This window comes from Salmo trutta, chromosome 28 (genome assembly GCF_901001165.1).
Source record: "Salmo trutta chromosome 28, fSalTru1.1, whole genome shotgun sequence".
NCBI lineage: Eukaryota > Metazoa > Chordata > Actinopteri > Salmoniformes > Salmonidae > Salmo > Salmo trutta.
This window is the reverse complement of record NC_042984.1, coordinates 35,167,131-35,183,356: the sequence shown is the minus strand read 5'-3', so window position 1 is coordinate 35,183,356 and position 16,226 is coordinate 35,167,131. Positions and strand designations below refer to the sequence as shown.

Sequence of the window (16,226 nt, the reverse complement as noted above, 5' to 3'; positions counted from 1 at the left end):
GCGTATTTATTTGACGTGTATCTTTTACACCCAAAGACCCAAACGGCGTTCCATATTTAAGAATCAATGGGTATATATCATTAAATGAAAAGGATATGCCAAAAACAGATTGCCCCTTTAAAGTGGTCGCGTGCATGATTTGATCATCATAGCAAGAGGGCGGGGTAGGCCTATTTAGTTATTTAATACATAATCTAAATATCTCACTGTGCAGAGAAGAGAGAGAGAGAGAGTTCTCTGTAGGGTACATGACAAATACAAGGGACATTTCATATAAAAAGCACACAGGTTTTTATTGCATATCAATTTCATGTATAAATTCTTCATAGCATTGGAAAGATTACATTTGGTATACATTTCTATTCTACAGAATTAACATCAGAATCATATCAATTCCATGAAATTTCTCTGAAGTACATCTTCAATAATCACAAGCATCAAAAAAACTTCAATTTCAGAATTGTTCAATATTATTATACAATCCTTTCATTTTTTTCATTACATCTTTCTCCCACAATCTTTTTTGTATTCATTTAAGAACCACCTGCCCAATACATTTGTAAGGACTTGAAGTCAAACCTACTAACCTAACCACATGTACAATAAGTGCATCTACGGATTCATAATTTTTTATTTCATTTTTTAATTTAAGATACACATTTCACAAATGGACATCATTATGACTGCCAAACACGTCATGCACAATATCTTTTTAATAAACATAACAGAGGTGATACAACTCGGATTCAAATGAAACGAGCACCATCCATTTAAACCCATATTTTTTTCATTGAATTTTTCAGACATATGCAACATTGTTTTTTAAAATACTATACAGTTAAAAAGAAACTTTTTTTTGTTGTTTTTTTGTACTTTTTCCTGTAACAGTGGGGAAAGAACAGCAACCGTATTCTGAAGTTATCAGTCTGTGACCATTTGCCAGATCCTTTCAAAAGCTGGCAATGTGATCTTTGACTTCAATGTGCATCCATAATTCTACAACCGACAGCGCGCACTTATTACAGTAGTACATGACATGAATTACTCCATATATAGTATACCTAAATATTTAGTAACCCCAGTCTCTGCATTTAATAGTAATGTATTGCAAAACAATGTGTTAACCGTGGATCCACATTTAGTATAGCAAGACAGAGACCTCTGTCATCATTATCATCAGACATGAAATGATGCAGCAACACTAATATCACCCTGCCACCTGCTGACAAAAAAAATTAAATTACAGTGCTTCAGTTACTGATTTTTTTCCAAGTTCATCATCATTTTAAGTGAGGGTTGATCATCCACTCCAAGTGAGGCAAATCAGGTTTACTCCTAGTAACTCTTTAGTGACAGAGACCCATGCCTGCCCGGTTTGTTGTTTTGGACCCATGCGTTTAAGTGCTGGTCTGAACCTATCTCGCCCAGTCCTGAAAGTCTTAATTCACATGTCCAGCGTGAAAGCAATCTATGCAATTTACAGTGAACAACCCTTCAACTTACAGCGACATGAAATAAAAACCCCAGCGTACTATTAAGTGCCATCTCTACCTTTGTCTACAGTTTGGAATGAAATCCCCTAAATGAGAAGATAATTGGGAGGAAGGGAATTGACAAGGGATTTATCAAAAAGAGTGTGTTTGCAAATATGAATACAAAGTGAATAGAAGTCTTTGAAAGTTAAAATCCTATGTATGTCATATTTCTCTCCAAACCAGAAGTATTTCCTGGTTTGATTTCTTTCCTAGTTTGATTGTTTAATTCTTTTGCTGGTCTCACAGTACAGTAAATGTGTTCTGCTGGGTGTTAAAACCCTTTACAGACAATCAAACTCATCTCAGATACAGCTGGAGTAAAGGGTGAACCATCCAGCTATGCCTCCAAGGCAGAAACATACTCTTCTCAGGATTAAAAGTCTCTCGGCTGTCGAAACCCTGGTGTCAACATTAGTTACAGAACCATTTAACCCCGAGAGTAATGCAAGTTCTACTAACAAGTGGAAATATGATAGAATGGTACACTGTAGTTGAACACTATCTGAAAAACAATGTCGATTTTATCTATGACTGGGCATTCTGAGACATTGTTTTTCTAAAACCACATGGTTCAATTTAAAAAGAATAATTCCTACAATTTGAAACCACCAAAGCAGAATCTGAGCACTAATAAACTCATTGAGTTGATTGGATTTGTTATCGAGTAAAATGTATTTGCTTATACTTAGGATCAATGATGAGCTAACAATACAATGCCCTGTCATCCAAATCACCTGACATTCATAGTGAAGGCTTCCATTTCATAAAATGGCCGCCGTAAGACTTCAACACAAAACACTCAGCATACTGGTTGAAATGGTTGAACTGAAGCGAGACAAACCAAACCTCATGCTAGACACAACATTGCAAAACATGATCTAAACGATCTAGAACTACCATGTCACTATAAATAAAAACAGCTGATTTTCATGCTTTCTTTCCAATTTGGCACACTGGTCTTTACAGAAAAAAAAAAACATTGTAACCCAGATTCAAAATCTCGGTCGTGTTTCGATTCAACTTCATTCCTTCAGCAACACTTAAAAGAGGGATAAAACAAAATACTTTTTTTCGTTTTCATTTGCCACTTGTCTCCAATCGTGACATTTTTTTTTTAACCTAAATAAATAGAATACACAAACTCTTTAAATCAAATATATAAGAAGGTAAAAACAACAACTATGACAGCAATTAAAACCCCTCGAAAAAGAAATGATTGTCGGAGAACAAAACCTTTTCTATGGGTTATTTGGCACATACCACTCTTGCTATGAACGTCCAGGTTATTTTGTACATCATACAACAATATCATACAATTTTGGTCCTTCACTAAATAATTATATTAGCATTTGAGCACGGAGGTGCCTAAAATGAGACAATACTGTTTTATCAAAGAGAAAAAACACAAAATGGAATCACAAATGAGCAAAAAAGGGAAAAATAGGCTTTCCCTATTCTAACCAATGGACATCGATTTAACCTCTTGTTCACCGGATAACTTTTGAGGTCGAGACTTTGTCCTCTGCAATGCCCATTACATGTTGGGGGCGGTCATTCTCCATGACATCATTGCCATTCGAACTTGATGCATCATCCTACTGTACTTTCTTTATAAACAAAAGCCAGAGTGCTGTTTCCTGCTCTAACATTTATCATTGTGCTATTATTGATTTGAAACAAGAATGAAGAGAGTGAAGGCATTGGATATGATGGGGGGGGGTCCATCAGCTAACGAGCTAGTTAGTACATCCCCACTATGTGTTGATACTGCTGCTCCTCCCACCCAGTGAAACAGCACCCCCTATGGACATGCAGTGCATATGTTCCAGACCGACTGTTACTGTATTTGTTGCTATTGAGACATTGTGTTAGACTGTGTAGAATAGATGGGTGTTTTGCTCTCCTAGTGATGCGTTTACACACTCAAACATAACTGTCTCTGAGAGTCCAACCAAAGGGGTTCACTGGGGCGGAGTGGGCGGGTCTTGTAGAATGACTGGGGTTTGAGGTGGTCCTTCCTGGGATGTCCTTCACTCCTGTACAGGGAAGATCTCTGCCTGCGACTGTCTGTTTGTCTGAGGGGCCCCTCGTACACACACGCACTAACGTGGGGCATGCACGAATCAATGCGCGTAAGGGCGCACGCACACAAAAACACACACACCCACACACACAGAGAAGGGCAGGAGCCAGGAGTCCTCTCTCTTCTCAGGCCGGGGGTGTGTGAAGTTGAGTTCTCCTCCGTAGTAGCCTCCTACTTTCTGCCGCGCTCTCTCTCTCTCTGTCACTTTTCTTATTTTTATCGTGATACTATACTGCCCCCCTCCTCTCTCTCCTAGATGTGGTTGAGTGGGTGAAAGCTGCTCGTCTCGGACGGGCCTCCTCCCATGCTCAGCCAGGCATCCAGTGAGTTCTGGGAGGACGCGTGCAAAGGGTTGTTCTCCGACAGAGACAGCATCATTGCATAAGCCTGGAGGAGACAGAGAAATGACAAACAAAATCAACAACCATTGGTCAGAAACCATTTTGTGAGTCTCCGCCGTTGTCAGCCAATCGAACACGACTGTCATTATTGTCGATAAAACCCCAAGAGATGTTCCCCCTCGGATTAGGAGTATCGTTTCAACGATTGCAACATGTCTGGGCATGCAAGAGGTCAAAGGTGAGCGAGCAATGTGACGCTGCTGATTGGACAGTAGGTTTAGAGAAGGAGAGCATTAATAGCCCAGTTAGTAGGTAAGTTAAGCGAAAGGTAAGGCATGTCAACGAGAAGAACACTAGCCTTTCATTCAGCGACTCTCATCCCGACACTCCATACAGCAACACTGAACAAGATTGGCCTCGTTGTCACGCGTTTTCTTCGTTGTATTTCCGTTATCATCGAACTCAAGCTTTCGGACCAATGTCCAAAATGATTTGCCACTTTCTGCCTCCCTCCCTCGCTCTCTTTCTACGGGAGTCCACCTACCTGGGTTTTAGCCTGCCTGTACAGAGTCTCTTTCAGGGCCTCAGACTCGAGCGAGGCGGTGTTAAAAATGTCTTTAACATCAAAGGGGGGCTCCTCGCTGCTGCTGGCCTTATGCAGCTCCAGGCCCTTGGGGAAGCTGGGCAGGGACTCCAGGTCTAACAGCCCGCCGTCCTCCTCTATACACCTGCAGCAGCACCAGGGAGGGGGAGGGGGAGGGGAGGAATGAGGGAAAGGGGAAGGAGAGGTTGTGGAGGAGGAAGGGGAAGGAGCATCCTCAGTTAGCCCAACCAACACTGTCTTGTAACTCGATGGATGGACTTTTGATGGCGCATGCATGGTGGGGGCAGATGGACGGACAGATGGATGGAGACGGACGGGATCGGGGCTATGGAGGACACCGAGAGAGAGAGGGGACCACGGATGCACTGAAAGGGAAAGGGGGAGCTAAAAAGCTCAGCCATTTGGAGCTACTGTGCTCGGTGCGGGGAGAGAGAGAGACTGACAAGCACAGACAGGTGGACATGGAATGGAACTGCGAGAGTTCTATCTGCATGCCGACACCCTTTTTTCCACCGTCTAGCTCTCGTTGACCTCACTGCACTGCCATTACAGGGAGGGCAGGTCATGCATTGTTACATTTGATTAGTTTTGTTAGTTGGAATGGGAGGAGACAGAGGTGACTGTTGTGATTGGGTGGGTATGTTTGTGGAGGTGTTGTGTGGTGTGCTGTACGTGACTGTCTGAATTTCTTTGTAGTTGTGTGTAACTATGTCTGTATTCTACTAGATAGGACATACCTGCGGGTGTGTTCGTAGCTCATGGCTAGCGGTGTGGCCTCCTCCTCTTCTTCCGCCTCCTCCTCTTCTTCGTCCTCGTACGCCTCCGGCGTAACCATAGTGACCGGGGAGGGGGACTCAGGCACCTCGTCCTGAGACTTCTCTGTCAGGCTGCCTTCCTCCTCCTCTTCGTCATCTCCCTCCGCCTCCTCCTCCTCTTCCTCCAGCCCCCGGGCTGCCATCTTGGAGTTGGACAGGCTGTGGCTAGATGGACGCTCCTCTTCCGCAACCTCTGACCTGCAACGACGAGAACCTTATTGATTTTGCGCTTTATTTCTAGCAACAACAAAAAATTGGTTCCATTCATTTAAATAAAATACAATCTATTATATTCTTAAAATGTCTTGGTTGGCCCCCATTGGGTTTAATAGGTGGAACTATGCATCCAAATAATCTAATACAGTCCGTTTTCTCTCATCTCACATTCACTGCTCAGCTCACTATTTCCACCCATTCTGCTTTGGCTAGATGAGCGGAGACGAGGGAGAGAAGACGGGAGGAGAGGATGGCCCTCTTACCTCCATATTAGGACTTTGATTGGTCTTTCTAGGCCCACTGCCCTAGCTGCCTCAGTGGGCCACGGCCAGGCATCCCTTCTGTCTGTCTGCCTGTCTGTCCCCTGTCTGTCTGTCTGTCAATAGGCAATGAGTCATACTTTGCACAGCCATAACTAAGCTGCCAGGAGCTCCGCTGACAGCGAGCAGAGCCCCATTCCCACTATCCAAGCAAACACACATGTGTGTCGACAATTGGCGAGACCTGTTTCAAAGGGGAAACGGAGCCGAATGATTAATTGGCTAATTCCTGAGAACCAGTATATAGGCAAGAATGGCTCAAATGGTTCGGTCGGGCCCCGATTCTCGATGCTGTGTGTGTGTGTAGGGTTGTGTGTGTGTGTGTGTGTGTGTAGGGGGGCGATGACTGCTCAGCAAAGCAGGAAATGCGACCTGCCGCCTTTACATTATCCAGCCCCCCCCCCCCACACCGGTCTCCGCCGCTTCATGCCTCATGATGTCATTTCCTCAGGGGGAGCGCGTTTACCCGATGAGAAGCCGAACAGACGGACATTTATCAAACCAGACGGGATACCTTCGGGGAGCGAAAGGGACAGAGGGGTGGTGGTGGGGGGGTGCTTGTTCTCCTCTTTCAATCTAGATTAAATATTGTATAATCAAATTGGCAGGGGCTATGTGGGGGGGATATAGGGACGCGGCTCTGACGCTGGGCCCTGCGTTTTGTCACTTAGTCTAAACACGTCAGCCGTGTGTTTGTGTTAGCAACCTGGGAGACTGCCTTAACTGGAGTCTCCCTGAGGACCTGCACTGCCAGCCTACCCCCCCACAACAGGCATACCCCCCCACAACAGGCCTACCCCCCACAACAGGCCTAACCCCCCCCCCCCCCAACAGGCCTACCCCCCAACAACTTTTGAGCCCAAGAAACGCCCAGTCCAGCTCTATCCCTCCCCACACACACTGTCCACTGTCCCCGCCCCTCCGCACACTGTGTAATGCCCCATACACCACTCCTTACCTCACAGGCTAGACAGTGTCCAGGAGAGAGGGGGGGAAAAAACACTCGAGCGAGACAAGTGACTAGACCAACTTGACTTTGTTTACAAACACTTTGTGGAGAGGAGACGCATGAGCGCACAGATAGGAATACACACAGCTGTGTGTCTGTGTTCAATGAGGGGGGGTTGGGGGGGGGCGCTTCAGTCAAAGTGTCTGTGTGTGTGTGTGTGTGTGTGTGTGTGTGTGTGTGTGTGTGTGTGTGTGTGTGTGTGTGTGTGTGTGTGTGTGTGTGTGTCTGGGATGGACAGAAAGCAGAGCACTTATTTTGAATTACAGATATTAAAATGCCAGGCTTGCTTGTTCTGGATGGTTCTGCACTATTGATCCCAGATGGCAGAGGGACTAAATTACCCCTGAGTTCTGTTGACTTTTATGTCTACTGACCATGGAGGGAGGGAGAAAAAGACAGAGAGTGAGAGAGGGAGACACAGACAGACAGGAAGAGATTGAAAGATAGAGTAAGACATGGAGAAAGACAGATATATAGAGAAAATAGAGTGAGAGAGGGAGAAAGACAGATATATAGAGAGAAAAGAGAGTGAGAGAGGGAGAAAGACAGATATATAGAGAACATAGAGTGAGAGAGGGAGAAAGACAGATATAGAGAGAGAAAAGAGAGTGAGAGAGGGAGAAAGAGATATATAGAGAAAATAGAGTGAGAGAGGGAGAAAGACAGATATATAGAGAGAAAAGAGAGTGAGAGAGGGAGAAAAACAGTCAGCCCTACTGGCACGAAGACGGCAGGGCGAAATCAAGGAGGAACCATCACGTGTCATCAAAAGAATCCAACATGCCTGCCGAGGGCTTATTGAAGAAGACGTCTCGCATATTTACCCCAGAACACGTCTGTCAGAGCTCGTACATGTTCCCGACATCGCCCACCACTGCCTCGGAACCTGGTTCGTGTTCATTATGAGCCAAACGCAAGAAAACAGACTGAACCTACCTGGACTTGACCAAAAAAAGAAATGCTTGATTTCATTTTCAGTTGCAAAACATTTTACTAAGGTGTGCACTAATGAACATGACCGTGCTAAGCACCTGCTGTGTGAGCAGAACTGAAATCGCAGGGCCGTAGACAAGACCAGAGAAGAGAAGGCCAGAAGCTCTGGTAAATGTCTAGCCCTGGTTAGAACCTGGGAATTTTCTTTCAGTTGAGGAGAAATGAGTCGTTGAGAACTGTCAGAGCAGAGGTGGGGGGGGGGCGGATGGGACTGTACTGAACCGTGCCTACTATACTATACTGTACTGTACACCACCTAAAGCCTGTTGGAGTAACATTCAACCACTAGAGGGCAGAGTATGTACAGTTTCACCATAGACATACATCTGACAGGGGAGTAGAGTCAGTGTTAGGAAGGCTGAGAGCATTAGATCAACTGCAGTATACGGTATACTTAAAAAAACACACACCTTTATAAAAACTATAAATGTCTGTAAGTTAAAGGTCCTTGTTTTGGTGTGTGTGTGTGTGTGTGTGTGTGTGCGCGCGCAGAGGTCATTCGCCGAACCACGCTTGTGTGATGATGAATGTCCTCGCCTGAGACCTGAAGACTTGTGTTGGCTTCCCAAGCTAATGCCTTGGCTTTAGCTCACCGGGCTCACACAGTCTTGTGGTAGGAGACTGGGATTCGAAACCCATTTCTGACTACTGTCAGATATTTGTAGAGAACATTACGTGCGCTCTGTTCTGAGCTTGCATGTCCGTTACCTCTTGTCTGTGGAGCTGGATGCCTGGTTCAGCTCGCTGTTGGAAATGAAGTTGCGGATTTCGGAGAAGTACGAGTCCTCCTTCTCATCTAAAAGTGCATGATTGTCTGGCTCGGAGTTGGGAGAGGAAACGTTGTTTCCTAGGTTGGAGAGGATCCCAGAGTGTTGACTCACTGTAAGCAGGAAACACACCATTGTTAGCCAGGGCATACGAAGCTATAATAAACAGCTGGAATCGGGGACTACACTGTACACTTCAATGAGACACTAAGCTATACACTATACATGTCAACGTTATTATGTACACGACACACCACCCGGGAGGAATAAAATTGGTAAATAAATGCTGAACCCGGAAAGAGATGGCAGGCGGCGAGTAAAAACGGTTAATGTCGAAAGGGATAGTTCAGGATTTTGGCATATTCGTTTCCTTACCTTGAAAGCAGTCGACAGACAACGAGTGACTGCAATCGACGTTACCCACACAAATATCGAAACATGTCAAAATCGTTGAGCTGGGGGTTAATTAGGTGAACGGGGGACCCACCGGGGATGCTCTCATGCTCGTGCTTCTTGAGGTGACGGTCCAGGTTGGTCTGCTGGCCGAAGCAGCGGTTGCACAGGTGACACTTGAAGGGCTTCTCCTTGTTGTGGATGTTACGCACATGCCGCTGGAGGTTGGAGGAGATGCTGAACGAACGGTCACAGTATTTACACCTGGGGAGCACACGGAGGGAGGGGAAATTTGATTTCTGATTTTTTTTCTATATATTTGTGCAGGTAATGTAAAGATGGTAGGTTGTAATACCAATACTGCTCATTGCATTGAATCTAACTGAGTTTAAAGAGAAAGGGAGAAAGACATAGAAGCAGGGGAGGAGAGGGATGCAGAGAGAGAGAGTTGGAGAGAGAGTAGTCTAGACTGGTAGCGGGGCAAAGACAGGCAGGGAAAAGGGAGCTCTCGGGAAGCCGAGAAAGAGCGAGAGAAAGAGCGAGAGAAAGTGTGGTAGAAAGGTGGTCTAAATGAGTGGCCTGTTCGACTGTGTAAACAACAGTAATGACCCAGAATGCCTCAGTCTAAACACTGTGGGCAACTTGACTGTTAATCTACTATTGGCCTTTCTACATGGACACATTTGTCACTGCAGCTCTGACACACACACACACACACACACACACTCGCGCAGGGTTTTCCCCCTGGCCTGCATGGTGGGAGAGAATGGAGGTGCGTCCATCAATTCCTCAAGCACACGCAAGGAATATGATGAATAGGCGACCGCATCAGTGGTCAGCACATAAACTAGAAGCAAAACGAGGGTTTTCACTCCGTCACTACCTCATAGTAGTGGCAGCAGCGTAGCCTAGTGGTTAGAGTGTTGGGCTAGTAACCGAAAGGTTGCAAGTTCAAATCCCCGAGCTGATGAGGTAAAAATCTGTTGTTCTGCCCCTGAACAAGGCAGTTAACCCACTGTTCCTAGGCTGTCATTGAAAATAAGAATTTGTTCTTAACTGACTTGCCTAGTTAAATAAAAAAATAGTAATGAAAAAAACAGACTATGGGTCAATTAACACTGCAATAGTGCCACTGTGTGGTGGAGAAACATTGATGTGCCACCCAGTGGGATTGGGATTACAATATTTGGCAGCACAGCCCAGCTCAACATCCACTCTGACTACTGCTCAATCTCACTCCCCACTCTATGGGAAATCTGCACAATCTGGCAACCCAAGAGACAAACAAGCAGGTAGGAACATGGTCCTGATTTGAGGGAGGATTTCTGGAAAATCTTTCAGTGATATATCTGGGGTCACACACAGCTGTACATCTATTTAACCTGGCCATAAATAAACAGTGGCCAGGCCTTGTCAAAACCCCCAGCCCACTGACACTGGCTCTTTGTTGTGTGTTTGCATCAGGGCCTGCAGACCTGCTACAAGGTGACCTCCGCTAACCCCAACAAACACCACACACACACACTGACGTCAGACAGCAAGCCCCTGCTGCTGCAAGGCTGGCATTCAGGGCTAATTGCTTTGGGAAAAGTTGCTGGTGATGAAGCTTTGGAATCAAGATGCAGGGCTCTTTTTATGTTCTGCCGTGTGTTTGTGTGTGTGTGCTATGTGCGTACATGCGCGTACTCAAGCTCGCTGACATCCAGACTCGGAGCACCACACTTCACAGAGCATGGTCGAGCGCCAACACTAATTCTTTTTTTTCTCTCTCGGTGTTTATATTTATTTGTGTCCGAAGGGACGTGAAATTACGATTTTTTTTCCTACTCCCCGGCAGTCCAGAACATTGCGAGGGGGCTGCACATGGAGCGTTACCGACTGAATGGGGTCTTTCAGTGGTCAGGTCTAAAGTGTGGCCAATTTCTGGAGCAGAAAGCAGCCGTCTGATAGGATCGCAGGCAGGCAAATGGCCCTAAGACAATGAAGCATGAAGGCCTCGGCTAGAAGGCCCTGGTCTCTCTTTCTGCCCGTCTCTCTCACACACACTCTGTCGCTCTCTCTTGGTCGCTCTTTTCCTCTCCTGGTGTTTCTATCTCTCCCTACTTGTCGCTTTCCCCCTCTCTCTCTCGGTCACTCTCTACCTCTCTCTTGGTCTCTCCTTGTCGCTTTCTCTCCCTCTGTGCTGCTTTTGGTCTTATTTGCCTGAAAAGTGGCAGAGATAATGATGTCTGCTATTTGTTATGGTAAATTGTTTCTAAATGAGCTAATCAGTAGATTGTTTGGACTGGGCCCGGGAACTGGGTCCCCCGAGAAAAATCTCTCTCTCCCTCTCTTTCTGAAGATTGTGCTCAAAGAGTTGGCACTACAGCTCAACAGAGGACAAAGTGCACCACTTTGGGGCCGGGCCCTCAGGTTAGCCAAGTTTCCAATAGTAGGAGGTTCATTTGAAAATGAGATTGCAGGTTCCTTTCTAAAGTAGAAGTGCTTGGCTATTACTGTCCCTCTTGCCATTTACAGTCAATATGTTCTCAAACTGCACACGGTTTGTTGGGAGATGGCGAGAGAAGGAGAAACAGAGCGAGAGAGAGATCCAGCAGAGGACAGGTGACGCAGAGGAGAGAAAGAGAGGGAGAGGATAGAGATTCAGCAGGGAGGAGACAGAGAGAGCGAGAGACAAACAGCAGAGACAGAGGGAGACAAACAGAGAGAAAAGGAGAGAGAGAAGGAGAGAGAGAGAGGGAGAGGCTGGGCAGGAGCCAAATGATTGATAATTAACGGGTCTCTATAAACAGAGTTCTGATCTCTCCAGGGCACCATTACAACCCAACATTGTCCAGGACCACCGCTCCCCTGGCCCATTCCATCCCTCCCTCCCTGTCCTACCCAACTACAACATCTGGGCAGACTGCATCAATCTTCCTTCTCTTTCCTACATTCTCGCGCTTTCCTTGCTCTCTCACTCTTCTCAAGTACCAGACGCACCACTCCTCACGTTTCCAGCAGGTCGTATATATGTATATATCACTCTGCGGTGTGTGTGTGTGTGTACAGCTGAATCTGCACATTTGAGTGTGTGTGTGTGTGTGTGTGTGTGTGTGTGCGTGTGCGTGTGTGCGTGTGTCCGTCATCGAGGCCTATGCCAGGCATGAGTGTGTTTTTGTTGCCAAATGAGGAGGGATAAATCAGGTGGGAAGGATGTGATTTCATCATTGGTTGACCGGTTGGAGTAGGCCTCTGTCAGCGGTATGGAGGGACCGAGAAGAGGAGAGAGGGCGAGAGGAGAAGAGAGGAAGAGGGAGGAGAGAGAGAGTGAGGGAGGACAGGAAAGGCTAACCTGTAGGGCTGCTCTCCTGTATGTGTCCGTAAGTGCCTGGTAAGATTAGCTGACCTGGGGAAGATCTTCCCACAGTACCTGGGGAGAAAGAGAGGGGAGGGGGGAGAGAGAAAGAAAGAGAGAGAGAGAGAGAGAGAGAACACGGCTTAAATATCCTACGTTGTCCCATACTTCTTACAAAAAGTCCCCCCCCCCCCTTAAAGAATATCTGGCGCGGTGTCCTACCTGCAGGTGTAGCGCTCCTTGCCTTTTCGGAGGATGGCGTCGGAGAGGGAGGGCGGCGGCGAGCGGAAGTTGAAGAGCGGGTGGGCGGAGTGCTGCAGTGAGTTGGGCGGGGCATCCAGTTTGAGAGCGCTGAAGCTCTCCAGCTTCTCCGTCATGTTCTCCATGGCCGACATCTGAGGTAAAGAAGGTGTACCACGGTAAAGATACTGTAGCTGTAGATAGGGGAAGATTTACAGTCACGTTTTAGTCAACAATAACTGTCTTCAACAGGTTGCACTGTTTTGTTCCAGCCCTACACTAGGCCTTGATTAGTTGGTTAAATCGCGCAAACTGTTCGCTAGGGGGACGAGCGCCTGGTAGCGGGGGCCGGAGAGAGAGAAATAGAGGAAGGCAGGAGGAAGCGATATATCAGAGGTCGTTCTCTTGATTGTGCTGTCGGGAGTCACCTCCCTGACCTATCGCACGTTCGCAGACACTCGAGGAGTCCCCTGAGTCCCACCCCCGGCCCAGGCAGACTTTGTTCTCAGCCACCTCCTCCTTTCCCCTCCGCCCTCGGACTCTCGGTGAAGCCACCGCGAGCTCAATAAGCCATTCAATGAGAACTCTGACGGGAACCATACAATAAAGTTCAAAGATGCCCGTCACTGATACTGCTTTACCTTGTCTCCTCCCCCAGCCTCGGGACAAAGGGCCAGTCAGTTATGGGCCGGGGGGTTTTATTTGCCAAAAACAGCTTACATCCTTCCTGGTTTGGGAATACAACAGGGGACATGGAGACAGACAAGCTGTCTCAATGTATTTATCCGTGGCGTCTCGGCGTTGGATGATTCCGTCAGCGGAACGAATTAGCGAATGAGCGATCCCTTCATTGTGGTGTGATAACTGGGTGGATTTGAGCCTAGACGGTTGGGATAACAGAGGGCTTATTGGGCTTCGTATTTGTCTTGGATGTGTTCTGCCCAAGAACCAGGTGAAAGCTGCTTTGACAGACCATTCATGGCCGTTTGTTCGTACTGTCTCAAAAGGTCTGCCCTTACGTCCTTATGCTACTGCCTGTTCCTATGTGCCACCCACACCTGGCATATAGGGGAAAAGGTCCAATGTTGTTGTTGGATGTACATGTAGGGTACAGAGAGTGTGTGTGTGTGTGTGTGTGTGTGTGTGTGTGTGTGTGTGTGTGTGTGTGTGTGTGTGTGTGTGTGTGTGTGTGTGCGTGCGCGCGCCCACGCGCGTTAACTCAGTGTGTGAGTGCCTCGTTCAACTTCACAATTGATAGAGGACCAAGCAGATTCCCAGGTCAGATAAAACAAGTTCCCAACAACAGCCCCCATTCTTCTCCATTCTCCTGGACACAAACACAGGACGTCCTTGATGGACACACTGCTATTATCTAGGCAGCCAGGGAGAAGAAACTAGCCAGGAGGAAGTTATTAGCTCTCCGTGTGCTCCGAGGCCCAAAGAAACAATGCCACAACTAAGTTTAGGATTAGCAAGGGGCTGAATCGTGGGATAGCTGCATGGGGTGAGATAGGGCTCGATTCAAAAGTGTATTATTCTTCGTATTAATACGTATCATTCTTGTTATCGTCGCTGGGAGGTTGTTTGGTAGGTGGGAAGGGTTCGGGGACAAGTCAAACAATGTGGTTTGATAATCAAAGGGGCGAAGCGATAGCAGACTTTTTGTCTTCTGTGCAACAAGGTGGGAAGCGGTGGAATTCCGAGGCGCCACATCGTAAACAAAGGAAGAAATCGAACAGAGCCCCTGAGAAATAACAGTGGCGTTTCGGGACCGCTGTGGGACCATTGCGCAGGACAGGAGGGTTTCAGGAGTGGGTTTCTGGGAATTCTCATAGAGCAACATGTTGGGACAAAATCAGATATTGATTCTAAAAATCTGCCTAAGAATTCAACTTGGTGACCAGTTTTCCCAATCTGTCTCTACCCGTCTATTCAATGACATAGATCAGCACATCTATGTTGAATCAATCAGATGCCGTCAGTCAGTCAGATTGATATTAAGATTTACTTTATTTTTCAATTGCACACAAGGTCCAGTCGAAATCTGACTTCCTATTTAACCCAACCCTCTACAGTTGAAGTCGGAAGTCTATATACACTTAGGCTGTCATTAAAACTCGTTTTTCAACCATTCCACAAATTTCTTGTTAACAAAATATAGTTTTGGCAAGTCGGTTAGGACATCTACTTTGTGCATGACACAAGTAATTTTTCCAACAATTGTTTACAGACAGATTATTTCACTTATAATTCACTGTATCACAATTCCAGTGGGTCAGAAGTTTACATACACTAAGTTGACTGTGCCTTAAACAGCTTGGAAAATTCCAGAAAATTATGTCATGGCTTTAGAAGCTTCTGATAGGCTAATTGACATAATTTGAGTCAATTGGAGGTGTACCTGTGGATGTATTTCAAGGTCTACCTTCAAACTCAGTGCCTCTTTGCTTGACATCATGGGAAAATCAAAAGAAATCAGCCAAGACCTCAGAAAAAAAATGGTATACCTCCACAAGTCTGGTTCATCCTTGGGAGCAATTTCCAAATGCCTGAAGGTACCACGTTCATCTGTACAAACAATAGTATGCAAGTATAAACACCATGGGACCACGCAGCCGTCATACCGCTCAGGAAGGAGACACATTCTGTCTCCTAGAGATGAACGTACTTTGGTGCGAAAAGTGCAAATCAATCACAGAACAACAGCAAAGGACCTTGTGAAGATGCTGGAGGAAACAGGTACAAAAGTATCTCCACAGTAAAACGAGTCCTATAACGACATAACCTAAAAGGCCGCTCAGCCAGGAAGAAGCCACTGCTCCAAAACCGCCATAAAAAAAAACTGACTACAGTTTGCAACTGCACACGGGGACAAAGATCATACTTTTTGGAGAAATGTCCTCTGGTCTGATGAAACAAAAATAGAACTGTTTGGCCATAATGACCATCGTTTTGTTTGGAGGAAAAGGGGGAGGCTTGCAAGCCGAAGAACACCATCCCAACCGTGAAGCACGGGGGTGGCACCATCATGTTGTGGGGGTGCTTTGCTGCAGGAGGGACTGGTACACTTCATAAAATAGATGCATCATGAGGCAGGAAAATTATGTGGATATATTGAAGCAACATCTCAAGATCAGTCAGGAAGTTAAAGCTTGGTTGCAAATGGGTCTTCCAAATGGACAATGACCCCTAGCATACTTCCAAAGTAGTTGCAAAATGGCTTAACGACAACAAAGTCAAGGTATTGGAGTGGTCATCACAAAGCCCTGGCCTCAATCCCATAGACATTTTTGGGCAGAACTGAAAAAGCGTGTGCGAGCAAGGAGGCCTACAAACCTGACTCAGTTACACCAGCTCTGTCAGGAGGAATGGGCCAAAATTCACCCAACTTATTGTGGGAAGCTTGTGGAAGGCTACCCAAAACGTTTGACCCAAGTTAAACAATTTAAAGGCAATGCTACCAAACACTAATTGAGTGTATGTAAACTTCTGACCCACTGGGAATGTGAGGAAAGAAATAAAAGCTGAAATAAATCATTCTCTCTACTATTATTCTGACATTTCACATTCTTA

At 46.1% G+C, this 16,226-nt stretch overlaps 1 protein-coding gene across 13 annotated transcripts in view; it reads right to left on the bottom strand.

Annotated features, from left to right (window-relative positions):
* Positions 1–274: 274 nt before the first annotated feature.
* Positions 275–16,226, bottom strand: part of prdm16 (PR domain containing 16) — a 229,100-nt gene continuing 213,148 nt past the window's right edge. For 8 of the 13 annotated variants that reach the window (XM_029719769.1, XM_029719770.1, XM_029719771.1 and 5 more), the window contains 7 exons: positions 12,636–12,847; positions 12,411–12,488; positions 9,171–9,340; positions 8,625–8,796; positions 5,301–5,576; positions 4,504–4,687; positions 275–4,005 (listed from right to left, as the gene is read on the bottom strand). In XM_029719769.1, coding sequence (XP_029575629.1) covers positions 3,871–4,005; positions 4,504–4,687; positions 5,301–5,576; positions 8,625–8,796; positions 9,171–9,340; positions 12,411–12,488; positions 12,636–12,847 — 1,227 coding nt within the window. In that variant the 3' untranslated portion in view covers positions 275–3,870. The remainder of the gene's footprint in view (positions 4,006–4,503; positions 4,688–5,300; positions 5,577–8,624; positions 8,797–9,170; positions 9,341–12,410; positions 12,489–12,635; positions 12,848–16,226) is intronic. The other 5 variants (XM_029719774.1, XM_029719775.1, XM_029719779.1 and 2 more) reach the window with 2 other exon arrangements.